Source organism: Rattus norvegicus, chromosome 14, assembly GCF_036323735.1.
Source record: "Rattus norvegicus strain BN/NHsdMcwi chromosome 14, GRCr8, whole genome shotgun sequence".
NCBI lineage: Eukaryota > Metazoa > Chordata > Mammalia > Rodentia > Muridae > Rattus > Rattus norvegicus.
In genome coordinates, this window is record NC_086032.1 from 87,512,663 (window position 1) to 87,533,665 (window position 21,003).

The window sequence follows — 21,003 nt, forward strand, 5'->3', positions numbered from 1 at the left end:
CGGCAGGAGCTTCAAAGGAATCTTTGTAGGGAGCAACTGACTGATGGAAAATCCACTGGGAAGCAGCTTGCTTGTAGCATACAGCCCCCCTGACCCCACCCGGGTGTTCTAGTCAATGCCTGTGCACACTTCACTGGTGGGTGTCCCATTGCCACAGGGTAAAAAAAAGCAGGTTCTCAGAATGTCCACTGAGGTAACAGTGAGCTGTCCTGCCTGACAGTAGTCCTCAGTCACTCTGCTCAGTCCTGCTTCACCTACCCCAGGGTCTTTGCACGCACATGCTGTGCAAAGCCTAGTATGCTCTAAGCCAGGAAATCCAAGTTTCACTGCTAACTCCATAGACTCCTTGAGGTCTCCTCTCATCAAGTATGTAACATCTTCCCAACAAAGGGGTGCCTGGTCTTCCTGTCCTAACAAGCCAGGATTTTGTTTATACCTTAGCCATGTATTACGCTGACTGCAGCTACATGGAAATACCTGTGTGGGTCTGTCTGTCTGTCCGTCTGCCTGCATGCCTGCCTGCCATCTGGGTATAGAATCCAGAACCCCTCCACCACTGAGCTCCACATGCACTCAGCCTAACTGTGTAAATTCCTTTCTGCACACTGCACTTGCGTGCTGACATAGCAGAGGCATTGAATGTGGTCCCCAGAGGCCTCTCAGCCTTTGGCCCACCATACACACGGGACTTGTGAAAGAAAGAGGAAACAGGCACGGACCCCAGTGCGTCCAGCTAACTACAGTGTGAGGACTGCTTTCACATTCCCGCACTGGACATCAAGCAGCTCGGCAGACCGGCACCTCAGGTCAGTATGCTGTGCCTACTGGGCAGGGAGGGGAGAAGGGGTGGCTGCAGGACCCCTAGCCTCACTCAGGCTGCCTCAATACTATTCTCGGTCCTCCTTGGTGACTGTCTCCCCGTGTAGCACAGCACCCCTGAACATAGGCCGTGGCCCCTCTATGCAGCACTAGCCAAAGAGGCACCAAACCAAAGCAGATAAGGCAGCTCCTCTCCCAGGGTCAAGGAGGTCTCAGGACAGCCAGGACGTGCTACATCTTCCCCAAATAATTAGGGAGAAGACAAAAGGTGTTCTGCTTAGTTCCGGGGGAGGAAATCTGGGCTAGGGTTGAGCAGGCAGCAAATAGCACGTCCTGTGTCACCAGGCCTCTGCACTGTTCCTAACAGTCCAACCAGCACAGACACGAGCAGTGTCATGGCTCTGTGGAAAGAAACAACAGCAGCAATGGCCAAAAGTACCAGGAAGCTGGCTATACAGCTGATGACGGAGCACAGACCACAGTACTGAGCCCAAAGGGGGGTGGGGTTGCTCAGGGCCTGGGCTGAGACATTGTCTTACCACACCACAGCTGTTCTGCCTTCCTCACAAAGGCAGAGGCCATGGGCAGCCTTTTCCAAAAGCCCCAGCTGCACTCAGAACTAAGATACCCGTCTTCTGCCTCCCCATACTCAAGACACGGGAGATGGGCAAACTATGGAAGCCAAAGGCCCGTTTGTAGCCAGCTCTCGCACTTAACTAACTGCCCAGCCTGGCGATAGAACTGACTTGGTTCCTTTATCTGTTAAGGAAAAGCAAAGCTGCCTTTGCAAGATTAAATCAGACAGACTATAAGAGGCTAAAAACAGCACTCGTGGGGGTACTAAGCACACAGTACTACTCATTAGCATAGGTGATAAGTAAACGAGAGCTATGTACCCAGTCATTTCACTCACACGCCCCCATCAGGTTTTAGGCTCCTGAAATGCATTCCCCTCCACGTGAGGTCCGGTGTCCTAGTGCAGATTCACTAGTCACTGCAAAGCTGCTTTGACCATAGTCTCCCCTTCTGAGGAAGAAGCGAAAGCTCAGGAAAGGGGCGATTTAACGTTACACGGCCAGTAAGACTCTCATTTCTACTTCCAGGAAGGAAACACAGGAATAAAAACTATCGGAGTTGCCCAACTTCATTTTCTCCCCTTCTCTCCTTCCTCAACATGAGCAGCAATGGTAGACAGTACCGGGGTGGGGGGTGGGGGGACCACACTCATTCAGACGCTCAGCTCTGTCTCTGAGTCCCACTCCAAGAAACAGATTGCTGAGCTCTCACGTATGGCCATTTGTAACCCATGATTCCCAGAGATCTGGACACAGCCAGAAGGCCTGGCTGGTTTACGGCCATATGGAACACAGTGAAAAGAAAGCGCTGATGAGTGTGGAGGCGGCCAGGACTGACCAGGGAAACAGAGTTGCACACACACACAACACATCGTGATGGTCCACATTCTCTCTGTACTGAAAAACCTGGGGCCAGGGTACAGTTGGCAGAGGAAGGGCACCCAAGGACCATGAACTTACTGTGCTCAGTTGTGCGGTCATGGGGCTACTTCTCCTTCCTGAAATAGCCGCTCTGATTAGCGTGACTTCTGGCTCCTCCTGCCACTCTGTGAATGCCCCTCTTCCTGCTAAAGGAGAGGATACCAGCAGGCGGGAGGGCCCTACAAGTGTGGGAGGCTTCAGAACCTAAGTCAGGAGCTGTGGGCAAGTGTGTGAGGCAGAGCATGCATGCATGCGCACTGACAAGGACGCTGTGAGCCTGAGGCTGTGGGCCAGCCTGCCAAGGGCCCACAGAACAAGAGCAGTGCTGACTGGGGAGAGCCGGCAGACCAGGAAGGGCTGCCTGGTGCTCTGCGAGCGGCTCTGTGCCAACCTCGGGAGGTGGGGCTACTGTGTCCTTCTACAGTCATCGAAGCAGCCTACAGAGGACCTCCCCTCCGAAGGGGCAGAAGAAACATTGCTCCTAGCAGAGCGTGACACCTACCTGCTTCCCAAACAGCTTCCCTCATTCTCTCCCCCGGCCTTGGTCTCTGCTTCTTCCAAACAGAACTGGAGAGGGTTCATCAATAAACTCCGTAAATCCAGCAAAAGTTTAAAAATGAAAGCAAACAAGGAAACAAGTACTGAAAACCAGGGCCAGAGCACAAAGGAAAGACCTTCGGAAGGCTGGCTTACGGCAGGTACATGCTCTGCTTGTTCCCAGCCTCCAGGCCAGAACACTAAGGGAAATGTTAGCTGGGCACATACATAGAGCTTGGTGACAGCGGGGACTTTAAAGGCTGAGCAACTGACGGAGTCTGGGCTTGATCTATCACCTGGCTAAGAGCAAGACAGTAATCAGCCAGCTTGTCCTTGTCCACGGCCGTCAGAAGTGCCGCGGCAGCTGTTCAAACGGTGTTTTATGACAGGGTCGGTCACATCCCATAAGCTGACAGTGAGGTGAGTGTGTATTTACTTCATAACTAACCTCTGCGCACTACTGTTCTGCTTTAGCTGTTTCTTGACAAAATGCGACACTTCTCACAGAAAGATGACGACGGGAAGAGACGGGAAGATCCACTCGGCAGCCTCACTGGGCTCTGGGGTTACTGCTCCCTAAGAAAGCATCTAGATCTGCTTCCAGGGCAGAAGGGAGACAGGGTTGCTGAGCTCAGGTGAGCTCGGGAACCCTAACACCCACTCCAGGCAAAGGCAGAAAGGCATCAGGACCTGGGGTTAGATAGGACCATCCGTCTGTCCCTCTTACCACCCACGGTGTCACAGTGGTACCAACAGGACACTGATTCCTCTCAGTATCTGTGTTCACCTCTGTGAACTGGGTTCAATGCTAACAGCCTCATTGCCAGCAAAACCCAGGACATGAGAATGACTGCCAGGGGAAGCCTGAGCACTGGTTGTCAACTGTCCTGTAGGACTAGAGTCTAAAACACTGTAAAACACTCTGCCACAAAGAAACCATTCCCAGCTTTGGTCCCTGCCTTGGTTTCTCCAGTGAGGAAACACTGAGAGCATTTAATGGGGCTGCAAACAGGTACGAGACCCTGAGGACTCAAGAGTTTCCAAACACCATCAAAACCTTGGGAAAGGGGCTGGGAAAAGACTCCATCAGTAAATCACCTGCTTTGCAAGCAAGAAGACCTAAGTTTGGATTCTCGACACCCATATGACAAGTGGGTAACACATGACTTAACAGAGACAGAGGCTCTGAGGTCCACATCATAAGGAAAAAAAGAAAAAAAAAAAAAAAAAAAAAAAAAAAACAGAGGCAGAGGCAGAGGCAGGGGCATCTGGGACTTGCTGGCTACCCATTGTATCCAAACTGGTGACCTCTGGGCTCAAAGAGAGACGCTGTCTTAAAAAAAGAAAGAAAGAAAGAAAGAGAGAGAGAGAGAGAGAGAGAGAGAGAGAGAGAGAAAGGAAGGAAGGAAGGAAGGAAGGAAGGAAGGAAGAAAGAAAGAAAGAAAGAAAGAAAGAAAGAAAGAAAGAAAGAAAGAAAGAAGGCAGAGCAATAGAATAGAGGAAGATACCCAACATCAGCCTCTGGCCTTCATGTGCACACTTACAAATCATGCACGCGTGCACACGCCCACGTGAGCATACATATGCACACTACATACCCAGGGCTGACAGAGAGAAAGCGAGGGAGCCTAGCTCAAAAGGACAGTTGGCAAAGCATACGTTCTAGAATTCCAGTGGAGTGACAGTAGATAATAATGGTGCACATTTACTATGTGTCAACTAGAAACAAATGAACCCCCAAGGAAGCGTCCCCACGACAGGGATGCGCAGGCAGAAGTGGCCACAAGGCACGTCACCCACAGTGGGACAATGCACAGGACTGCTGAACACAACTGCTTGCTAGAGAAGGCAGAAAACAGCTATCTAGATGCCAGGGTGTGGACTCTCCTGTGCTAAGCAGGCATGGGCAGCCTGTGCTAAGCCCTCTCTCCAGTTCTGAGAAGCATCCTATTGCCTAGATTAACCATCACACACACACACACACACACACACACACACACACACACACACACACACAACTCTATAGGGGAAAAAAGCAGGCATCCTACTGTGGGCAGCCCCCAGCCAGCCGACACAGATCCTATCTCCAGGACATCAGAACTAAGGCCTGGGGTGGGGTAAACATGAGCACACAGTTAAGAGACCTGCCAGTCACTGTCAAACTCGATCCACAGATATAGACCAGACCTACAACGGCTCCTAGACGTAGCATTCGCAGAAGAGTGGTGGAGACAAAGCAGATGCCGTCTTTCAGACATCATGAGCTATTCCAAAATACTCTGAGGACCTACTGTGTATGTGGGCCCCGACTCACATGATAGGGAGTCCTGACCCAGTAGAAGAAGGGACTGCCCAGGCAGCACTGATAGACTACACAGACAGGCATACACCTTGGCTGGCACCACACTGTCCCCTCTCCCAAGAACAGGACAGCAGAGTCTTAGACTTACCTATGCGCATGGCACATCCTTGCTTTATACCAGGCTAGAATAGCCATAGTTGGTGGAGAGGCTCAGCAAGGGCAGGCATAGAGCACACTTCGTGCTTGGCACTGAGCAGGGATGGAGGCTTTTGTTCTGGATCAGGCACAAAGTAAAACCGAGCTGTGGGGGTTTCTAGTCACACCGTGGAGGGGGGGGGGGGTGTATGGTCTACTGAGGCGGTTCCTTCCTGTCTTTCCTACCTGGTCAGATCCCTTCCTGCTTCCTGCTTACCTTGCATATCCACTGCCCCTTTCCCTGTAACCCATGACGTCTGCTTCACTATAGACTCAGAAACTCTGAAATTGAACCAAAATAAGCTTTTACGGCTTGGAGTTGACTTTTTCTGTATCCATCAGAGTGACCAGAACTGACTATAAACAGACAAGGTCTCTAGTTGTCATAAAATCCATCTTTCCCTTCCCCTACTGATGCCTCCTTCCATCTCATCTTTCTTCCCTTTCTATCCTGTGACCCAGGTTTGGGCTCTTGGTTTCTGTGGGTTTTCAGCTGGTTCTACTGTTGCCACCCACTTTATATCAGCAGAGCGGGAGAAGAGAGAGGGGCCAAGGATAAGACACAGCTTTCCAGGGCAACCACCCACCTCCACCCACCCATCTTCCCAACGTGGCAGTGACCGACTTCCTCCAAACAGACCCCACTTAGCTTCTAACCCCTCCCAGTAATGCTGCCAACTTGCGGTTAACCAACTGTGGGTTAGCACATCTATTACTTTGGAACCGTTGTGACCAGTCACTTCCCCAAAGCCCTGCTTTGGTCTCTACACTGAAAACCATGCCTTCTAAGCATGCTCCTTTGGGGGGGAACGCTTTACATGCAAGCCATAGCAATGAGTATCTTCTCAGAAATATGCGATCTGGGCACCCTTCCTGAGGACGTGCTGATAACTGGTCACAATGGGGAGGCTGATTAGGAATGGTGATGCCACAACGGGGCGTCGGGATGGAGGAAGGGTGGGACGAGAACTTACTTTGCTTGAGACTGGTCAGCCACCTACTCTCAGGGCAGTCCCTTCCCTCCCAAAGTTGCCTAGAGAACCTCATGACTGCCTCTCCCCACATTCACTCTCTGTCCACTCTCCACTCTCCCCACTAACGTACTAACCACTTCCTCAAAAGACACTTCTAAAAACTCATGATCATCAAGGCCTTCTGCTGCTCCAGGACCTAAAATGGTTCCTTGCATCAATGAACTTCAGATTGGCTGCACTTCTCACAAGTGGCAGCTCCTGCAAGTTCCACCCAACTCCAAGGGGTACGCTGCAGCTGATTATCGCCATGACGACATGCCTGACGGCAGCCATGACAGCACAGACTGCAGGCGAGGAAGGGCACAGAAGCAGAAAATCAAGGCCCATTTCTACCCCTGTCTCTTTAAGGACAGGCAGGACAGGCACGATGGGCTCGTCCAGATCACCGTTTGTCCACTGCCCAGTGTTATTTTACAAAGACTAACACTGACCACAAGTTACCCTCCATACACGGTGCGCTTGACCCAAGCAGCGCACAGCAGAAATCCGTGTAGAGACAAGCCAGTTCCCTCACTGGAACTGCTCATGTGCCCCAGGACAGCTGCCTCTGGCCCACACTGTGCTCTGAGTACCCACCCACATCAAGCCAAATTTCCTCCAAAGATTCCTAGGAGATGTGGCAGTACTCGTCCTGGAGAGCCCTAGCAGACGTCAGAAACATGCCTTCACAGATCAGCCTGGAAACCTGTCAGCAAGATAAATCTCACCACTGAATAGTATCAACGTGTCACAGTTACAGACCACTGGCTCAATTCCTTACTGAAACCTTACCCTTTTCATGGGTCAAGGTTAGCAGGACCAAGTGCTCCCTGAGCCATCACCACCACTGCTGCCCCCCCCAGCCCCACCCCATCCCTACATGAGCACAGAAAAGGCAGCTTGAAAAGTGGTGATGGTTATGTCCTCTGTACACAGGGGCTTGAATCTGGAACTGCTTCAAGGGTCTGAGACCCACAGGAAGCATTATGGTCAAGGTTCTTCTTTTTCTGCTTCTACATAGGATGACTGCCCAGTGCAAACCAGTTTTGAAAATAATGATAAAATGGTAAACTAGAATGGTAATTGTGAGCATTCACTGAGAAAAGGATCAGCAGAAGCCAAACAATGGTTGTCTTCTATGCACACGGGGAACATTTGTCTGCCCTCTTCCCCTGCCCCATCCTAAGTCTCTCCCTACCAAACTTATTTCCCCATAGTGCTGTCCAGGCCCCCAAAGGCCAGTGTAAGGCCCCTGTCAGAGCCAATGAGAGCTTTTAGAAAACCACACACACATCTCCACACTCCAAGGTGACTTAGCCACATGGGATGAACTCCTCAATTTAACTCTATATATACTCATTTAGAACTCAAAGAGCTTAGGTATACATGTCAATCAATTTTCTTCTTGAGTGAAAATTTAATTGATGTATATGTATGCTGTTCGTGTGAGTATGTATTACATATATGAGATTGTCCACAGGTGCTAGAAGAAGGTGTCAGCTCTCCTGGAAACAGGATTACAGGAGTCTGTGAGCAGCACCATGTAGATATCAGAAACTGAACTCCGGTCCTCTGAGTTCGACTCAACCACTACTGAGCCGTCTCTCCAAACCCTGTGGTTTGTTTTTTTTTTTTTTTTCCCCAAGAGCTCATTATGTGGCCAAGGCTAGCCTAGAACTTACTATGTAGCCCAGGCTTGCTTACAAAGGCGACTGCTTGCAAAGTAAGCTTTAATAGCTGTGTGGTCCTCAAAGGTCCAGCTTGAAGAGCACTCCATCTGAGTTCTGTCTCTTCTCTAACATCCCACTCTTGTAAATGACGCTGAGGGGATCGCCTTCAGTGTGAAGTATGTGCCATCCTGGTGGCTGTGCAGGAGAAGCAGCTAGAGATGTTCCCCGTTTAGACTCACTATAAAGACTTCCCTCCCGCTGAAGGTCCTGTATTATATCCAGGATCAGATACACTATCCCATGTGGGGCAAAATGATGCTGTAGGTGTGTCTAATCTAATTCCTTTCCCGAAGGGGAACTACCAAGACAAGATTAAGGTGGTCAGAAGTCCCTGGGCAGCTATGACAAGCGTCTCAAAGACAGGGTGAGGAGATGAGACCTTTAACTAACTCTGTACATGTAACACTCATGGATAGTGCCCAACCTCAACCCCGGCTGAGCCAATAGAAGGTATTGGAATTTAAGTCCCATCGCCAGAACAGTGTCACATTGGACCTCCATGGCCCTGGCACAGATCTCGGTGCATGGTACCACAGGCACAAAGCATTTTTAAACTTAATGGATTCACATCCGGCTGTGGTGACACACGCCTTTAATCCCAGCACTAAGGAGGCAGAGGCAGGTATATCGCTGAATTCAAGGCCAACCTGGTCTACAGAATGAGTTCTAGGACAGCCAGGGTTACTTACACACACACACACACACACACACACACACACACACACACACACACACACACAGAAAATCCATCTCAAAAACAAAACAACAACAACAACAAAAAAAACCCACATAATGAGTTCACGGTGGCAGACACAGGAGAGCACTTGTTTAGCCCACCACTACCGTCTATGATTAATATGATTAAAATAATAATTCTAAAATGGTGACTTGCTATACCCACCCTAACCCTGGAGACTGTGGCAAAGTCTAATCCCAATGGCTAGGGCTAAAACAGTCCCTTAAGCATTCAGATCTTGAAGTACTAACCCCAGGAACTAGAAATCTGACTTCGATTTGAAGAATTTAAGTGGGGTCATCAGGGTGGCATTTTAATTCAAGTTCGCTGATGTTCCATCAAAATGAGATTGTGACAGACGCAGAAAAGAAGCTGCAAAAGGAAGGGACCTGTAAATGTACCAGGTTCTGATATCCAGATACCAGACAGTGGGAAGAAACTGCTGATTATTTAGGTCACTTTTATTTAGATGACAACGCCCCAATTTGAGGAAAACATCGTCTTTAAAGTATATAAACTCTAGCAATCATTTGGAAAGTGATCAATCAACCAGTGTGCTCTACACCCTCCCAACATGATCAGAGGAGGCCTGGACACACCCATATTCCCAACCCTGTCCTCTTCTGCATAGATGTCATACACAGCTGAACCAGACCACTAGCTTAAGTGTGTGTTGAAGAAATATCTCCTACCCCACAAACAGTCCCTTCTTCCTTCCTGAATGCTGCTTGGGGAAATGGCTTGGGACCCAGCATCTGACTGCTGTAGTTCTGATAGGACAGATGTGAGGGAAATTCTATATCTCAGAACTGTGAGCTCTTCCCCCCCAGCTTGCCACCTCCAACCCAGTGACTTGGAGGCTCTCTACTCTAGCAGCTCCCACAGAAGGTTCTGGGTAAGTGAATCAGACAGGAAACCGACTACAGTTGCCTTCAGAGAAAACTAACCTATAGGACGACTCATATCACCTGCTATTCTCCAGCACTGCTGTGCACAGCAGACTGTAAAAAGGAGGAAAAGACAGCACAGTGCATTTCCCACATCTGGGATGTGGTCCACAGGGACGGACAGATGGGAGGTAGCATGCAAAAGACCTCAAGTAGCATCTTCCACGTGAACAAATGTCAAACTAGGAGTCAGAGGACAGCATTGGCTGAAGGGCTCACAAAACCACACTGATGTTCCTTGCAGTGAGAATGAAATCTACCTCAAGCTCCAAAAATCAAATAAATGAAGTCACACCCAAATGGCCTCTCTAGGACTCCAGCTGACCACTCACCTGTGGGTCCCTTCCACCCCTGACTAATTCTCCCAGACAAGCTCTAGTGTAGAGCTAGGCACTACGGTCCTCTAATTCATTTCCTGTTGCCTTACAAATTCATCAGGGCCTGTGATAAGTAGCACAGAACATTTGTAAATTCCTGAGTTCCCAATAAGACCCTGAGTTCGAGACCACACTAAGAACCATAGTACCTGTGCTTTTACTGGGCCTTCCCTCCTTAGGACACCCACTGAGCCACACCCCTCAGAATCCCCATCTCTTCAGATGGCCACTGTGGTGCCAGGGCCAGGTCCTACACGAATAACACCAAAGAGAGGGAACCCACTACCCCACGTAGTCTTAAACTGCTTTCATTTTCCCTCACTTGCCAACCCATCTCCATAGTGATTCCACTCCAAGGAAAGGACAGAATTTTCCCATTGAAAAAACAGCTTTGCAAGAGCATCTAGCTGGCCTGAAGCAACGGTTTATCCGGATGATACGGGAAATGCTTTGTGTAGAAAGGGCGGCCCGTTCTGGTGAGCTGTTCATGAGGAAGCCGACAGGCTCTCAGGGAGCCGCTTCAGTGCATGCATGTGTGTACAGGAGCATGTGGAGGAGTATGTTCATGTAGGTGCAAATGCATGCAGTGCACTGGGAAGGCCAAACTTCAGGTATAGCAAGCCCCTAAGAAGCCTGTTATTTGAGACGGGGACTCTTGCAGGCCTGGAGTCTCCACACAGCCCCGGCTGGATACTCAGAGAACTCTAACCATGTGCTGATCTCTTCCTTCCCGGTGCTGAGATTAACACACTCCACCTAGCTTTTTAATGTGGGTTTTAGGGACCAAACTCAAGTCCTCGTGCTTACACAGAGGCATTTTACCAGCTGAGCCATCTCTTACGCCCTCCTTCCAGCCTTCAGAAGTCAAATGCGTCTCCTGGCCAGCCTGGGCCCTGTGCTGGTCTACGTCATTCACTTTCTGCCTTGTCTCCAGGAAGTCCAGGCCGGCTCCTGAAACCGATGGAGGAGCCTGGCTAACCACTCCACCCGAATGAACTGTAGCTCACACTTATCCTCCCTGGCATGGATGTCACCACGCAAACCAGAAACACCTTAGCACAGTCTGACAAGATAAGGACTTTAAGAAATGGAGGTAGTATCAAAAGGTAATTCCTCGATATCACAGAAAATTCCGTGTCATGGTTTCGTGCTATTTTGCTCTTGTATCCGTTTGAATGAGGATCCAAATCAAAGCCCTGTGATGTGGATTGAATGTGCCCTTGGTTCCCTTACACAACAGGCCCCTCCTCTTCTTTTTCCAACACATGTTTAAAAGACCAGGATCGGGGCTGAAGAGATGGCTCAGCAGTTAAAAAGCACTGGCTTCTCCTTTAGAGAATCTGGGTTTGGGTCCCAGCACCCACATGCTGGCTCACAACCACCAGGAGCACCAGTTCCAGGGGATCTAGGGCCCTCTTCTGGCCTCTGCAGGTACCCGTCATGTAAAACAAAAAGCAATAAATCTTAAAAGACTGGGTTTCTTTTCACTTGGTAGAATTTCGGGCCTCCAGTCGCAGCTGACTCCCAGGCATTAGCTCATAGATCATGGCCCCTCATTTCCTGTCAGTTGCTCATGGATCTGAGCTGGATCTGATTCTGGTTCCAGTTCTGGTAACTGCAGGGCAGGGGTGGGTGTTCTTCCTCCAAGGCAGCACATGACCCGCAGCCCACTTCCTCTTTGTGATAGCACAGGCCACTCAAACCTCCCCTTCATCCTTTCTTTGGAAACCACAAGACACAATCCTACAAGACAGGAAGGGTAGTGGACTTAGAGCTCTCTCATATGCTAAGGCCCTAGGCTTAATCCCCAGCACAAAAAGAAGAAAGAATAAAAGTTAAGTGATTACTTTTTTTTTTATCCATAAATCATTAAAATGAGTCTCCTAGCGTCGTGACTGTTATTTAAGTAATAATGTGTTTAAAGTAAGCTATAGATCAAAGTTGTGTGCCTACCAAAGGTAACAGCAAAGGTAAGCTCTATCTCAACCTGGATCTAGGGCCACCGGGTTCCTCTGAAGCCCCTGATCCTGCACCCACAAGCCTGCTCTCCAGGACTAATTTGTTCTCAGAAGAGAGTCCACGAACAGCCCCCCCATTTCTAAGGCCGAGGAAAAGATACAGGTGGCTCCCCATGTTCCCCATGCTGGGAGGCTTAGCCCCAGATGTGTGCACATCTGTGTAATTGAACCAAACATTCAATTCCACACAAGTTTTCTTGTTCTTTCTTTATACTTGAGCCACTAGGGAAAAAAACGACAGTTTCCAATAAACACAAAACGGCTTTCCTTCCCACAGAAGTCTTTGCTAAGCGTGTATGAAAAGTTCCCAGTGGACTAGGGGAGAACGGTGATGGCAGGAGGCACTATCTTCAAGCTCTAGGCTCCCACAACACAGCAGCCCGCTGCTAGCAGAGCACCCAGGGGTGTTTGCTCTCTGTGGGCCCAGGGAACTGCTACAAATACCTGCTCTTCCAAATAGCAGGTATTCTTCAACCGCAGAATATCACAGTTAAGGTGGTCTATCTACCCCTATACATCAAGGAAGCAGGGTAGAAGTGGTCCACCATAGCCACATGTCAGTACGGAAGGAACTTGAGATCGGGTCCTGGCTCTCTGACTGGCCACTGATACAAATTAGGGACAGTGCATGGTATCTTGCTGGGCACGCCTAAGGAAGGTAAAAGACCCTCAGACCATTGAAGTACTAAGCCAACAGATGTCCCACATGATTGAGAGTTTACAACGTCACCAGGCCATACCCTAAGAGCTTTCCAATCCAAGGAATAAAAAATTAAGCAAGGAGTCCAGCAGAATTTGGCAGTAGGGACACACTTTAGTCATGGGGCATGGAGAAATGAAGTAGGTGCTGACCAGGAAGTTCCTCCCTAAGCTGGCCAGCTTTCACAGTACTAGACTGCAAGGTGCTGTGTGCTTGGGGGAAGTAAGGGGGGGCATCAACAGACTTACCCACCTGTGAACCCTATGAGCTACCAGATCTGATCAGCCCATGAGTGTAACAGTAACAAGAACGTTGTTTCTGCTTTCTAATTAGAATTAAGGCTTGCACCACAGGCTGAAAGACAGAACCAGGAGTATATCCATAAATCTGGCCAAGAGCCTATAGCTAGGAGCTCACAGGTCCTAGAGGAGAACTTAATATTTTTTCTATTAAAACAGGCATAATTAATCAACTGCCTCTAAATTCAGATCTCTCTACTCATAGATCGGTCCGGCTCTCAGACCTCATCGGAGGGGTCTCTGTGCATCCAAGGAGAGAGAATGAATGTCAGCGGAGTTGCCAAACACAGCCGGGACATCTATAACACTGACGGTTCAAGAACCATTGCAGAAGGGTGGGAGGGGGGGGGTTTGGAATGATTGAAAAAAGCCAGGGAGTTGGGGAGGTCTGGATCGAAAAACAGTATCCTCTGGACATAAGGGCAGAGAGGGGTCCATGAGCTGCGTCTCTAATTGAGGAGCTCCAGAGCATCTGGGTAAGGGAGAGCCAGGGCCCTGGTAGGTTGATAACCTGCTGTGGATGGCCCCACACATAGGAGGGGAGGGGGAAGGGGAAAGGGGGAATAGGGGAGGGGAGGAGGAGGGGAGGGGAGCACAAATTAGACCTCATGGGTTACTTTTAGAAAAAGTAGTAACATGAGTTTGAAGGGGGGTGGTTTGGGTCTGGGAGAAGCTAGGGGAGGAGGAAATTAAACGTGATCAAAGTACATAATATGAAATCCTCAAATAACTAGTAAAGATGTTTTCTAAAGGTTTAGCAGGGGGTGAAAACCCAAAGCAAATAAGCATTCGATTACACTCAGTAGTAATAGTTCCATCAACAATCACACATGGCCGGGCCACTGTCTTCAATGGCCCCACATTAACATGCATGGCCGAGGAATAAAGGAAATCCCGTTGGCCAACCTGCCTGGCTCACTGCAGGGCAAACTAGCCACTGGACTTGGCAGCACTCCAGTCACTCAAATCCCAGCTTCCTGTGAGTCCCTCAGAAAGGGGCTGGCTGCAGCACCCTGGGGACTTGGGTCAATATTTAAGAGGAACCGCCTTAGGAACTGGTCCCCAGGGAGCCAGGGGAAAGGGAAGGGCAGGGGGCTAGGGTCAAGAGCTGCTGCCCTGCCAGCCTCACTTCTCTCTTTATAGTGAGAGCCCCAAGATCCAGGGAGGTCTACCAGCCTCAAATCCACAGACACAGTAAAGGGACACAGTGAGAGGACAGGATGATGGTGAGAACGGAGCGATCATCTCAAGTGTAACCAGGGCCTGCAGCCCAGTGTGGGCATTTAATCATTAGCTAGGGCTTTGTGCTCCTTTTGTGCGTAAGCTGACACCACCAAAGGTCAACATGTCCTGGCCTTGCCTCACAATCCCTCCACCTGCAGAGGGAGGACAAAAGCTTAAACAAGAACCAACCTGGCTTTCAAAGATCGGTGACAAAGGCAGCCGGCCTGCCTGTGACAGGCGGGCATTGTTGGGTTCATTTTCCATTTCCCACTAGGACCAGTGCTAAGACGTGTAGCTTGGGGCTACAGATGACAGCGCAAGGCTTCCAGGAACCTCCTCTCCCCGTCTGCCTTTCCCAGAAACCCAGAAAAACCCTCGCAGTTGGACACAGTCAAAAGATGCATGTTATTTTAGGTGTGGGAGGGGATGGTGAAATCAAAGAAAGAGAAGGATCAAAGTCTGGCTTGTGGCTGGATGGGAGGAGCCACAGACTTCCCAAAGATCTATGCCTCCAAGGTCAACCATCTCGGATGTTTTAGAAGAGAACTGAAACAAGACATGGATGAGCGAAGATCTGAGCTCGAGTCAGGCATCCCAGGGAAGCATCCGTGAACACTGGCAGGCTCTGGCTGGCCCACCAGCATCCTGCTCACAGCATCGCTGCTGGCAAGATAAGGAGCCCCTGGTAGTTTGGCTTTGCTATCCTTCCTGGGAGAAAGGGGTGTGGCAGTCCTGCCCAGTGCCCCTGACAGGTCACAGGCAAAGGCTGCTTCTCAGTTACCATTTGGGACCCATCAGTTCTCTTCCTGGCCTGGACCTCCTACACATTATTCCTTGGAAGACTATTTCACTGCTCTGCAGACAGAGTGGCTTCTTCCCATCAGTTGTCTGGAGAACAATTAAGCAATATGACCACGTTGCCAGAGTACTGGCTTCCTGAGGCTACTGGAACAAGAACCCCGCAGTGCACACCTCAACACCACAGGCATTTTTCCCCCAACATATGGGGCCCGTTCTTGAGACTGGTCCTGTCTTTTGCATCTTAGCATGACCACTGCAGCTCTGGGACCCCGGGTCTTGTAGACTCATTGTTTCCATCTCTGCCTCTGTCACCACAGGGCCCTTTCCCTGCACATCTCCACGTGTGAATGCAGGCCCGTCCTCATCCCGCCCGTTCACATTCCCAGAGTTACAGGTCTGAGATAGGAGTGACTGTTAAGGAAAACATTTTGAGTTGAGCCTCTAACTTCCCAGTAAGAGCCAAGGTATTGGTGGAGAGATACACTCCTCACACTGGCTATCCATCTACTGGGACAATGGAATTAGACCTCCAAATTAGAATTTCTCTAGGAATCACATGCCGGAAGAAATATCTGGAGCCAAGTGTCAGCCAGAGGGGAAGCTGGTCTCAAAGTTATTTTACACAGTTCTGACTCCTGATCGGACTCCGTTGTGGAAGAAACTAGAGGCCGGTCAGTGATGGGTCAATGGTGGACAGGACCACACCAAGACTGAGACTGTCTAGCTGTACAAACTCTTGTGCTCTATTTAAAGCTAAGCCTCATGCCAGTCCAAGAAGGCGGACTCACCAGTCACTGGACCTCTTGATTTCTTCCTCTTCTGGTGTGACGATATTGTTAGATAAATCTCTCTCTGCTTTTCTTCATCACTTGTTTCTTTAACTGGCTTATTGAGGACCAGTGACTGAACCAAAGCCATTAGGGCTACAGGAACCAGACTCTGACTCAAACAACTCCAGTAATACCAGTATAGAGTGTCCTCTGGAACCCAGAAAAATGAGGACAACAACTATGTGTTCTTCCCACCACACACACTTCCTTAGGTTAAGGGTCAGGTGTAAGTTCAATTGTGAGGGGCGACTGTGGGGTCACCCCTCATCACCAATTCATACCCCATTCCCTTCAAGTCAGTCACAGGTGCAGGGAGGTAAGAACACTTGGGAGCAAAGCTAAAAATACGAGCATCTGAGGGGAGTCTAGAACTGTGGCTTTAAAGCCCTGCCCATCCACAACCACCCACACCTCAAAAACCGATGACATCCAGGCTTCCCTGAACCCTACAGGATGGTGTAGAAGCGAGGAAAGAAGTCAGTAGTAAATATGTAATGAATGTGTCTCCATTAGCCAGTCCAGAGATCCAGGCTGACCTCTGCTGCTCTCAAGAAGCTGCCTGCTACTACAGAATGTGAACAACTCTGGGGACCCAGAGTTCTGCCTAACTCCAGGTTCTGCGCCTCCTTGGACTCACTGAAAGCCAGCTACCTGCAGTCCATACTAGAGCTTGCTGGGAAGAGACAGAACGAGTGGTGTGATGCCCACACCTCAGGGAAGTAGGGAGGGCTGGAAGACCAGAAGGCAGCAGTTGGAAAGAAACAGGCCTGAGGCTCTTTCCAAGCAAGAGCCAATGTTCTGCAGGGGTCTGCTGACCTCGCACCTTCCCACTTTCCAGTCGCTCGACCTCACATTAAGTCACATGGGCTTATACATAAGCCTGCTCCCTGGCTTCGCCCATCCCACCCCAGCCTGCTCAGTTCCCCCAGGTCCTCTCTCTGTCCCCAAGGGTTCCCTAATTTCCTACACCCAATGTTGTGTATGCACTTTAAACTCACTTGGGAATAGTTGAGGGTCGATGTGAAACCTACAATTATTTTTATCAATGTGGTAGATCCAATCCATAAGCAGGAAATCAACAGCCGTCCGGTCCCTAGACTTACAGCATGGACACCATACATGTATACAAAGAGGCCACTGCAGAAGATGCTCACACAGCCCTGGAGAACAAGGCTCCCCACTCCATTGTCCTGGATTACTGGTCACCCAGCACCTGGTTCACCAAATCCCAATACCCAACAGATGAAAAACTTGAGTGGCTTTGAAATCTGTTACTGCTAAATTTACAGCAAAATAAGAGAACCGCTAAAGTAAGCTTGTTCCATTCACCTCGAGTGCCTCCTCACCCACTTGATGGACAATTATTTTTTAAATAATTCAGGACCTAGGAGAGACTCTACCATGACCAGTGGTAGAAATGCAAAGACGAAAGGAAACCCCGAGCAGATTTCTAAATAAGTCAGTCTGTCCTCATGTTGATCTCGTTTCTCTGTGCAGTTGGAGGAATTAAGCAAACCTTACTGAACAAAGTGCCAACACATACACACCACAAGCACAGGGTGCACGTGCACACATATGTGCTCCCACACACCCCAACATGCACACCGTGCATGAACACATATACCACAATACAGACACATGCACATGCCTGTCTTGAACATCCGGAACATCACTCCACTCTTAAAAGGCTGCTCTGGGAAAACTTTCACTGCTAGCTTCTATAGACCCTGACTCCTGAGGTCACGTGTCACAGACACAGCCTACTTGCTTCGCCCCAATTAAACAAAACAAAGCAAAGCCTCTGTAAGTTCAAAACTGTACTGTGTAACCTCTCCTCCTTGCAGCATGGGAAACGGCAAGGCACACTATGTATGAACCTGGCAGTAGGAAGAGCCATGCACCTGCATGTGCACCTGTGTGTGCACCTGTGTGTGCACCTGTGTGTGCACCTGCACCCTGCAGCTGGCACTGCCCTGAAAGCCTCACAGCCCCGGGAAGGCAGGGACCCAGGCGGGCCAGGCCTCCTTTATGAATGGAGCCACCCTGTAAGCAGTATGGTACTGGACTAGCTGCACCTCTGTTCCTTACAGGTCACCAGTAAATGAGCAATCAGAAAGCAGCCTAGGGAAGCATGTCATGGGCATGGACCCCAGTAGCTCCACAGGTAAAGGCTCTCCTGCATCTGAGATCAGAATTCCATTGTGACTAACACAAACCTGCCTTGGACAGCACTTGAAGTAAAAGCAACAAGAATACATGCTTTGCCTCTGAGCCTCTGTGGGAAGCCATGAGGTTGTTTCTCTGTAGGCTATCTGATCCTGGCAGGTACCAAGAGATGCATACATCTGTCTGATAGTGCTGCCCCATCCCAGGCTTCTTGTCCTGTCTCCAAAGAGGATCCGCTGGACATTAAACACTACATGACCTCCATACCCTTGTCCTCCGGAAGTAGAGATTTTCTCTGAAGCTCATCAGACTGGTTCTCCCCGCCGGGCAGCAAAACAGTAAGATAACAACATAAAGTCAACAGCAGAACCACAAAAGTAAAAGGCTTTATTGTCCTCTCCAACTCAAGGAACAAGCGAATCAGGCTCAGCCTACTCAGCCTGGGTATTCTGTGTGGCATGAGCAGCTCTGAGAATTTTCAGTGCGTTTATATGTTTGGTTTCTTTGTTTGGAAGTTTTTGTTTTGTTTTGTTTTGTTTTTGCTTTTGTTGTTGAGACCAGGTCTTATTAAGTGTCCTGGAACTCCCTGTGTAGACCAGACTAGCCCCAAACTCACAGAAATCTCCATGTCTCTGCCTACTAAAGGCTGGAAAGCTAAAGGCATGTATCACCATGCCCAGCTAGCACTGAATTGTAAAACATCACTTCAGTTCTTACAGGGACCCCACAGGAAAGTGGTTACACGTCATTTTGCAGAAGAGTGGGACTTTTATGCAAAAGAACTCAGATCCGCATCATAGGACTCTCTGTGTCACCTCCTGGACAAGGACCAGATTCGCTTACCTTACTATGACACTTAAAAGTCCTGTTACATTCTGTGTCTATGTGTACATATGACCACATACATGTACATGTATGTGCAAGTCAGCAGAACAGCTGAGTTGCAGACCCTGCTTCTAAAGAACCTGTCACCTGTCATTGAGACTTCCACTTCCTTGGATAGATAGAAATAGATCATAAAACCACCAAGGCCTCTCACTGTTCTGAAAACCACATCACCCTCTCCACATACTTACTGCCTTGGGTCCTAATGAAGTTACAATGAAGCAAACCTTTGACTACCAGATGACAGCCATGGGTCATTACATGTCCTACCACCTGGGTCCACATCCTCTGCAATGTCCTACATAACAGATGTTCTCCTCCCTCTCCCCCCTCACACAAAGTGCAAGCCTCCAGCCAGGCTTGGTGGCATAGGCCTGCAGTCCTCACTGCTCCAGAGGCTAAGAGGGGAAGATCACAAGTTCAAGGCTAGCCTATGAAACTTAGTGAAATCCTGTCTCAAAGTAGAAATGGGTAAAGGGTCATATCTCTACAGCCCTTTCGTGGCTCTGTGAAGGAGTACTTGCCTAGCCTGAACAATACCTTGGGCTCAATGACAAACACACACATTTACATGTACGAGTACACACACACACACACACACACACACACACACACACAGAGAGAGAGAGAGAGAGAGAGAGAGAGAGAGAGAGAGAGAGAAAGAGAGAGGGGGGGGAGGGAGAGAGGAAGGGAGAGTGTGTGTGTGTATGTGTGTGTTCAGGGATCTCATAGCCCACCTACCACACTTGCTATATCAACAATGTCATCACTTTACAGAAGAGAGAGGTTCGCCCTCCAGCCTCTAGCCTTAATGACACCAACTAACCCTTTTAGTTCATGTATGAAGCCAACCTCACATCCAACTTTCGTAAGCCAGAAGGACAAACAGGCTCTGCTATCAGCAAAGAAGCAGAAGCCAAGCATCGAAGGTTAACGCTTGGCAGCCATTCCAAAGGTCCTTCCTCCTCCATCATGAAGGCACCTTTGTTCCCACAAATAAATGAACCTTAAAGGCAACCCTGTCCCTTGAGCCAGTCACTGATCAAAGGCTGTCACTCAGTCCACCTGGTAAGGCTTATCATGCCCTTCTTACTGTCCAGGACAGTGAAGTGTGCCACAGCGATCCAAACTGTCACTCGCCAAGCCTGCACCACTCCGAGACTCACAGACCCGGGCAGCTCAGAGTCCAAATGCGCTACATGAAGTGAACTCTGCAGGTTCACACCCACCAAACAGAGGCAGGCAGCACAGGAGGTATCGGGACCGAGCAGGAGAGCAGGTGGTACAGACGGCAGGACCCAGGCAAGGCAAAGGGGCCAACCTCAGAAGCAACTGCCAGCTACAGCTGCATATGCCATACCCAGAGGCACGCGGGCCACCTGTTTCCTAAGCTGGAGGCGTGCTGAGTCACAGAACCTGAGTCACCAGGACCCCTAATGTCACATGCAGAGGAAGCCAGGAGTATCCCAGAGGGACACGTGTGTCAGCTCAGGTGACACCAAGACCAGGAATTCTATGAGAAGGCCCAGGGGACACGGACACTGGAACCTCTGCTGATGTTCATCCAGGAGCAGTGAGCCCTGGGAGTGTCTGTAGCCACTGGTTCCAGGATGTTCATCCCACAGACACGGTCTGCAAACTCATGAGACGGCCACCAGCCTTGAACAGGAAGCAGAGCAGCCCTAAATAGCCACTCATTTCCCTTCCACTTTTACCAAGTGGGCAGTTTTGCACACGACTGCTCCTTGTTTTACACATGGGTTACACCAAACACTAGAAGCAGCGCTGTAATCAGCCCCACAGGAGGGAAGATATCCTAAGGAGCCCAGAGTGCCCCTCCCTTTGCCTATCGGACTACAGAGACAATAGTCCCCAGAGAATGAGAATTTTCCCCAGGAAAACTCATGCTGGGAGCAGGCCTAAAGTTA

General features: G+C 49.6%; 1 protein-coding gene and 1 long non-coding RNA gene across 11 annotated transcripts in view; one reads left to right on the top strand and one right to left on the bottom strand.

Moving 5' to 3' along the window:
• Tns3 (tensin 3) overlaps positions 1-21,003 on the bottom strand; it is a 232,017-nt gene that overhangs the window by 125,222 nt on the left and 85,792 nt on the right. Inside the window, exon 1 of one of the 10 annotated variants that reach the window (XM_008770336.4) lies at positions 2,355-4,208. The exons of the other annotated variants lie outside the window; for them this stretch is intronic. Within the exon in view, the coding sequence (XP_008768558.1) occupies positions 2,355-2,375 (21 nt within the window). The 5' untranslated portion in view covers positions 2,376-4,208. Of the gene's footprint in view, positions 1-2,354; positions 4,209-21,003 lie in introns of those variants that run through there. 10 annotated transcript variants of the gene reach the window in all.
• Positions 655-13,500, top strand: LOC120096660 (uncharacterized). Its single transcript, XR_005493413.1, has 3 exons — positions 655-806; positions 11,087-11,258; positions 13,375-13,500. It is a non-coding gene; the product is annotated as an uncharacterized LOC120096660 (long non-coding RNA).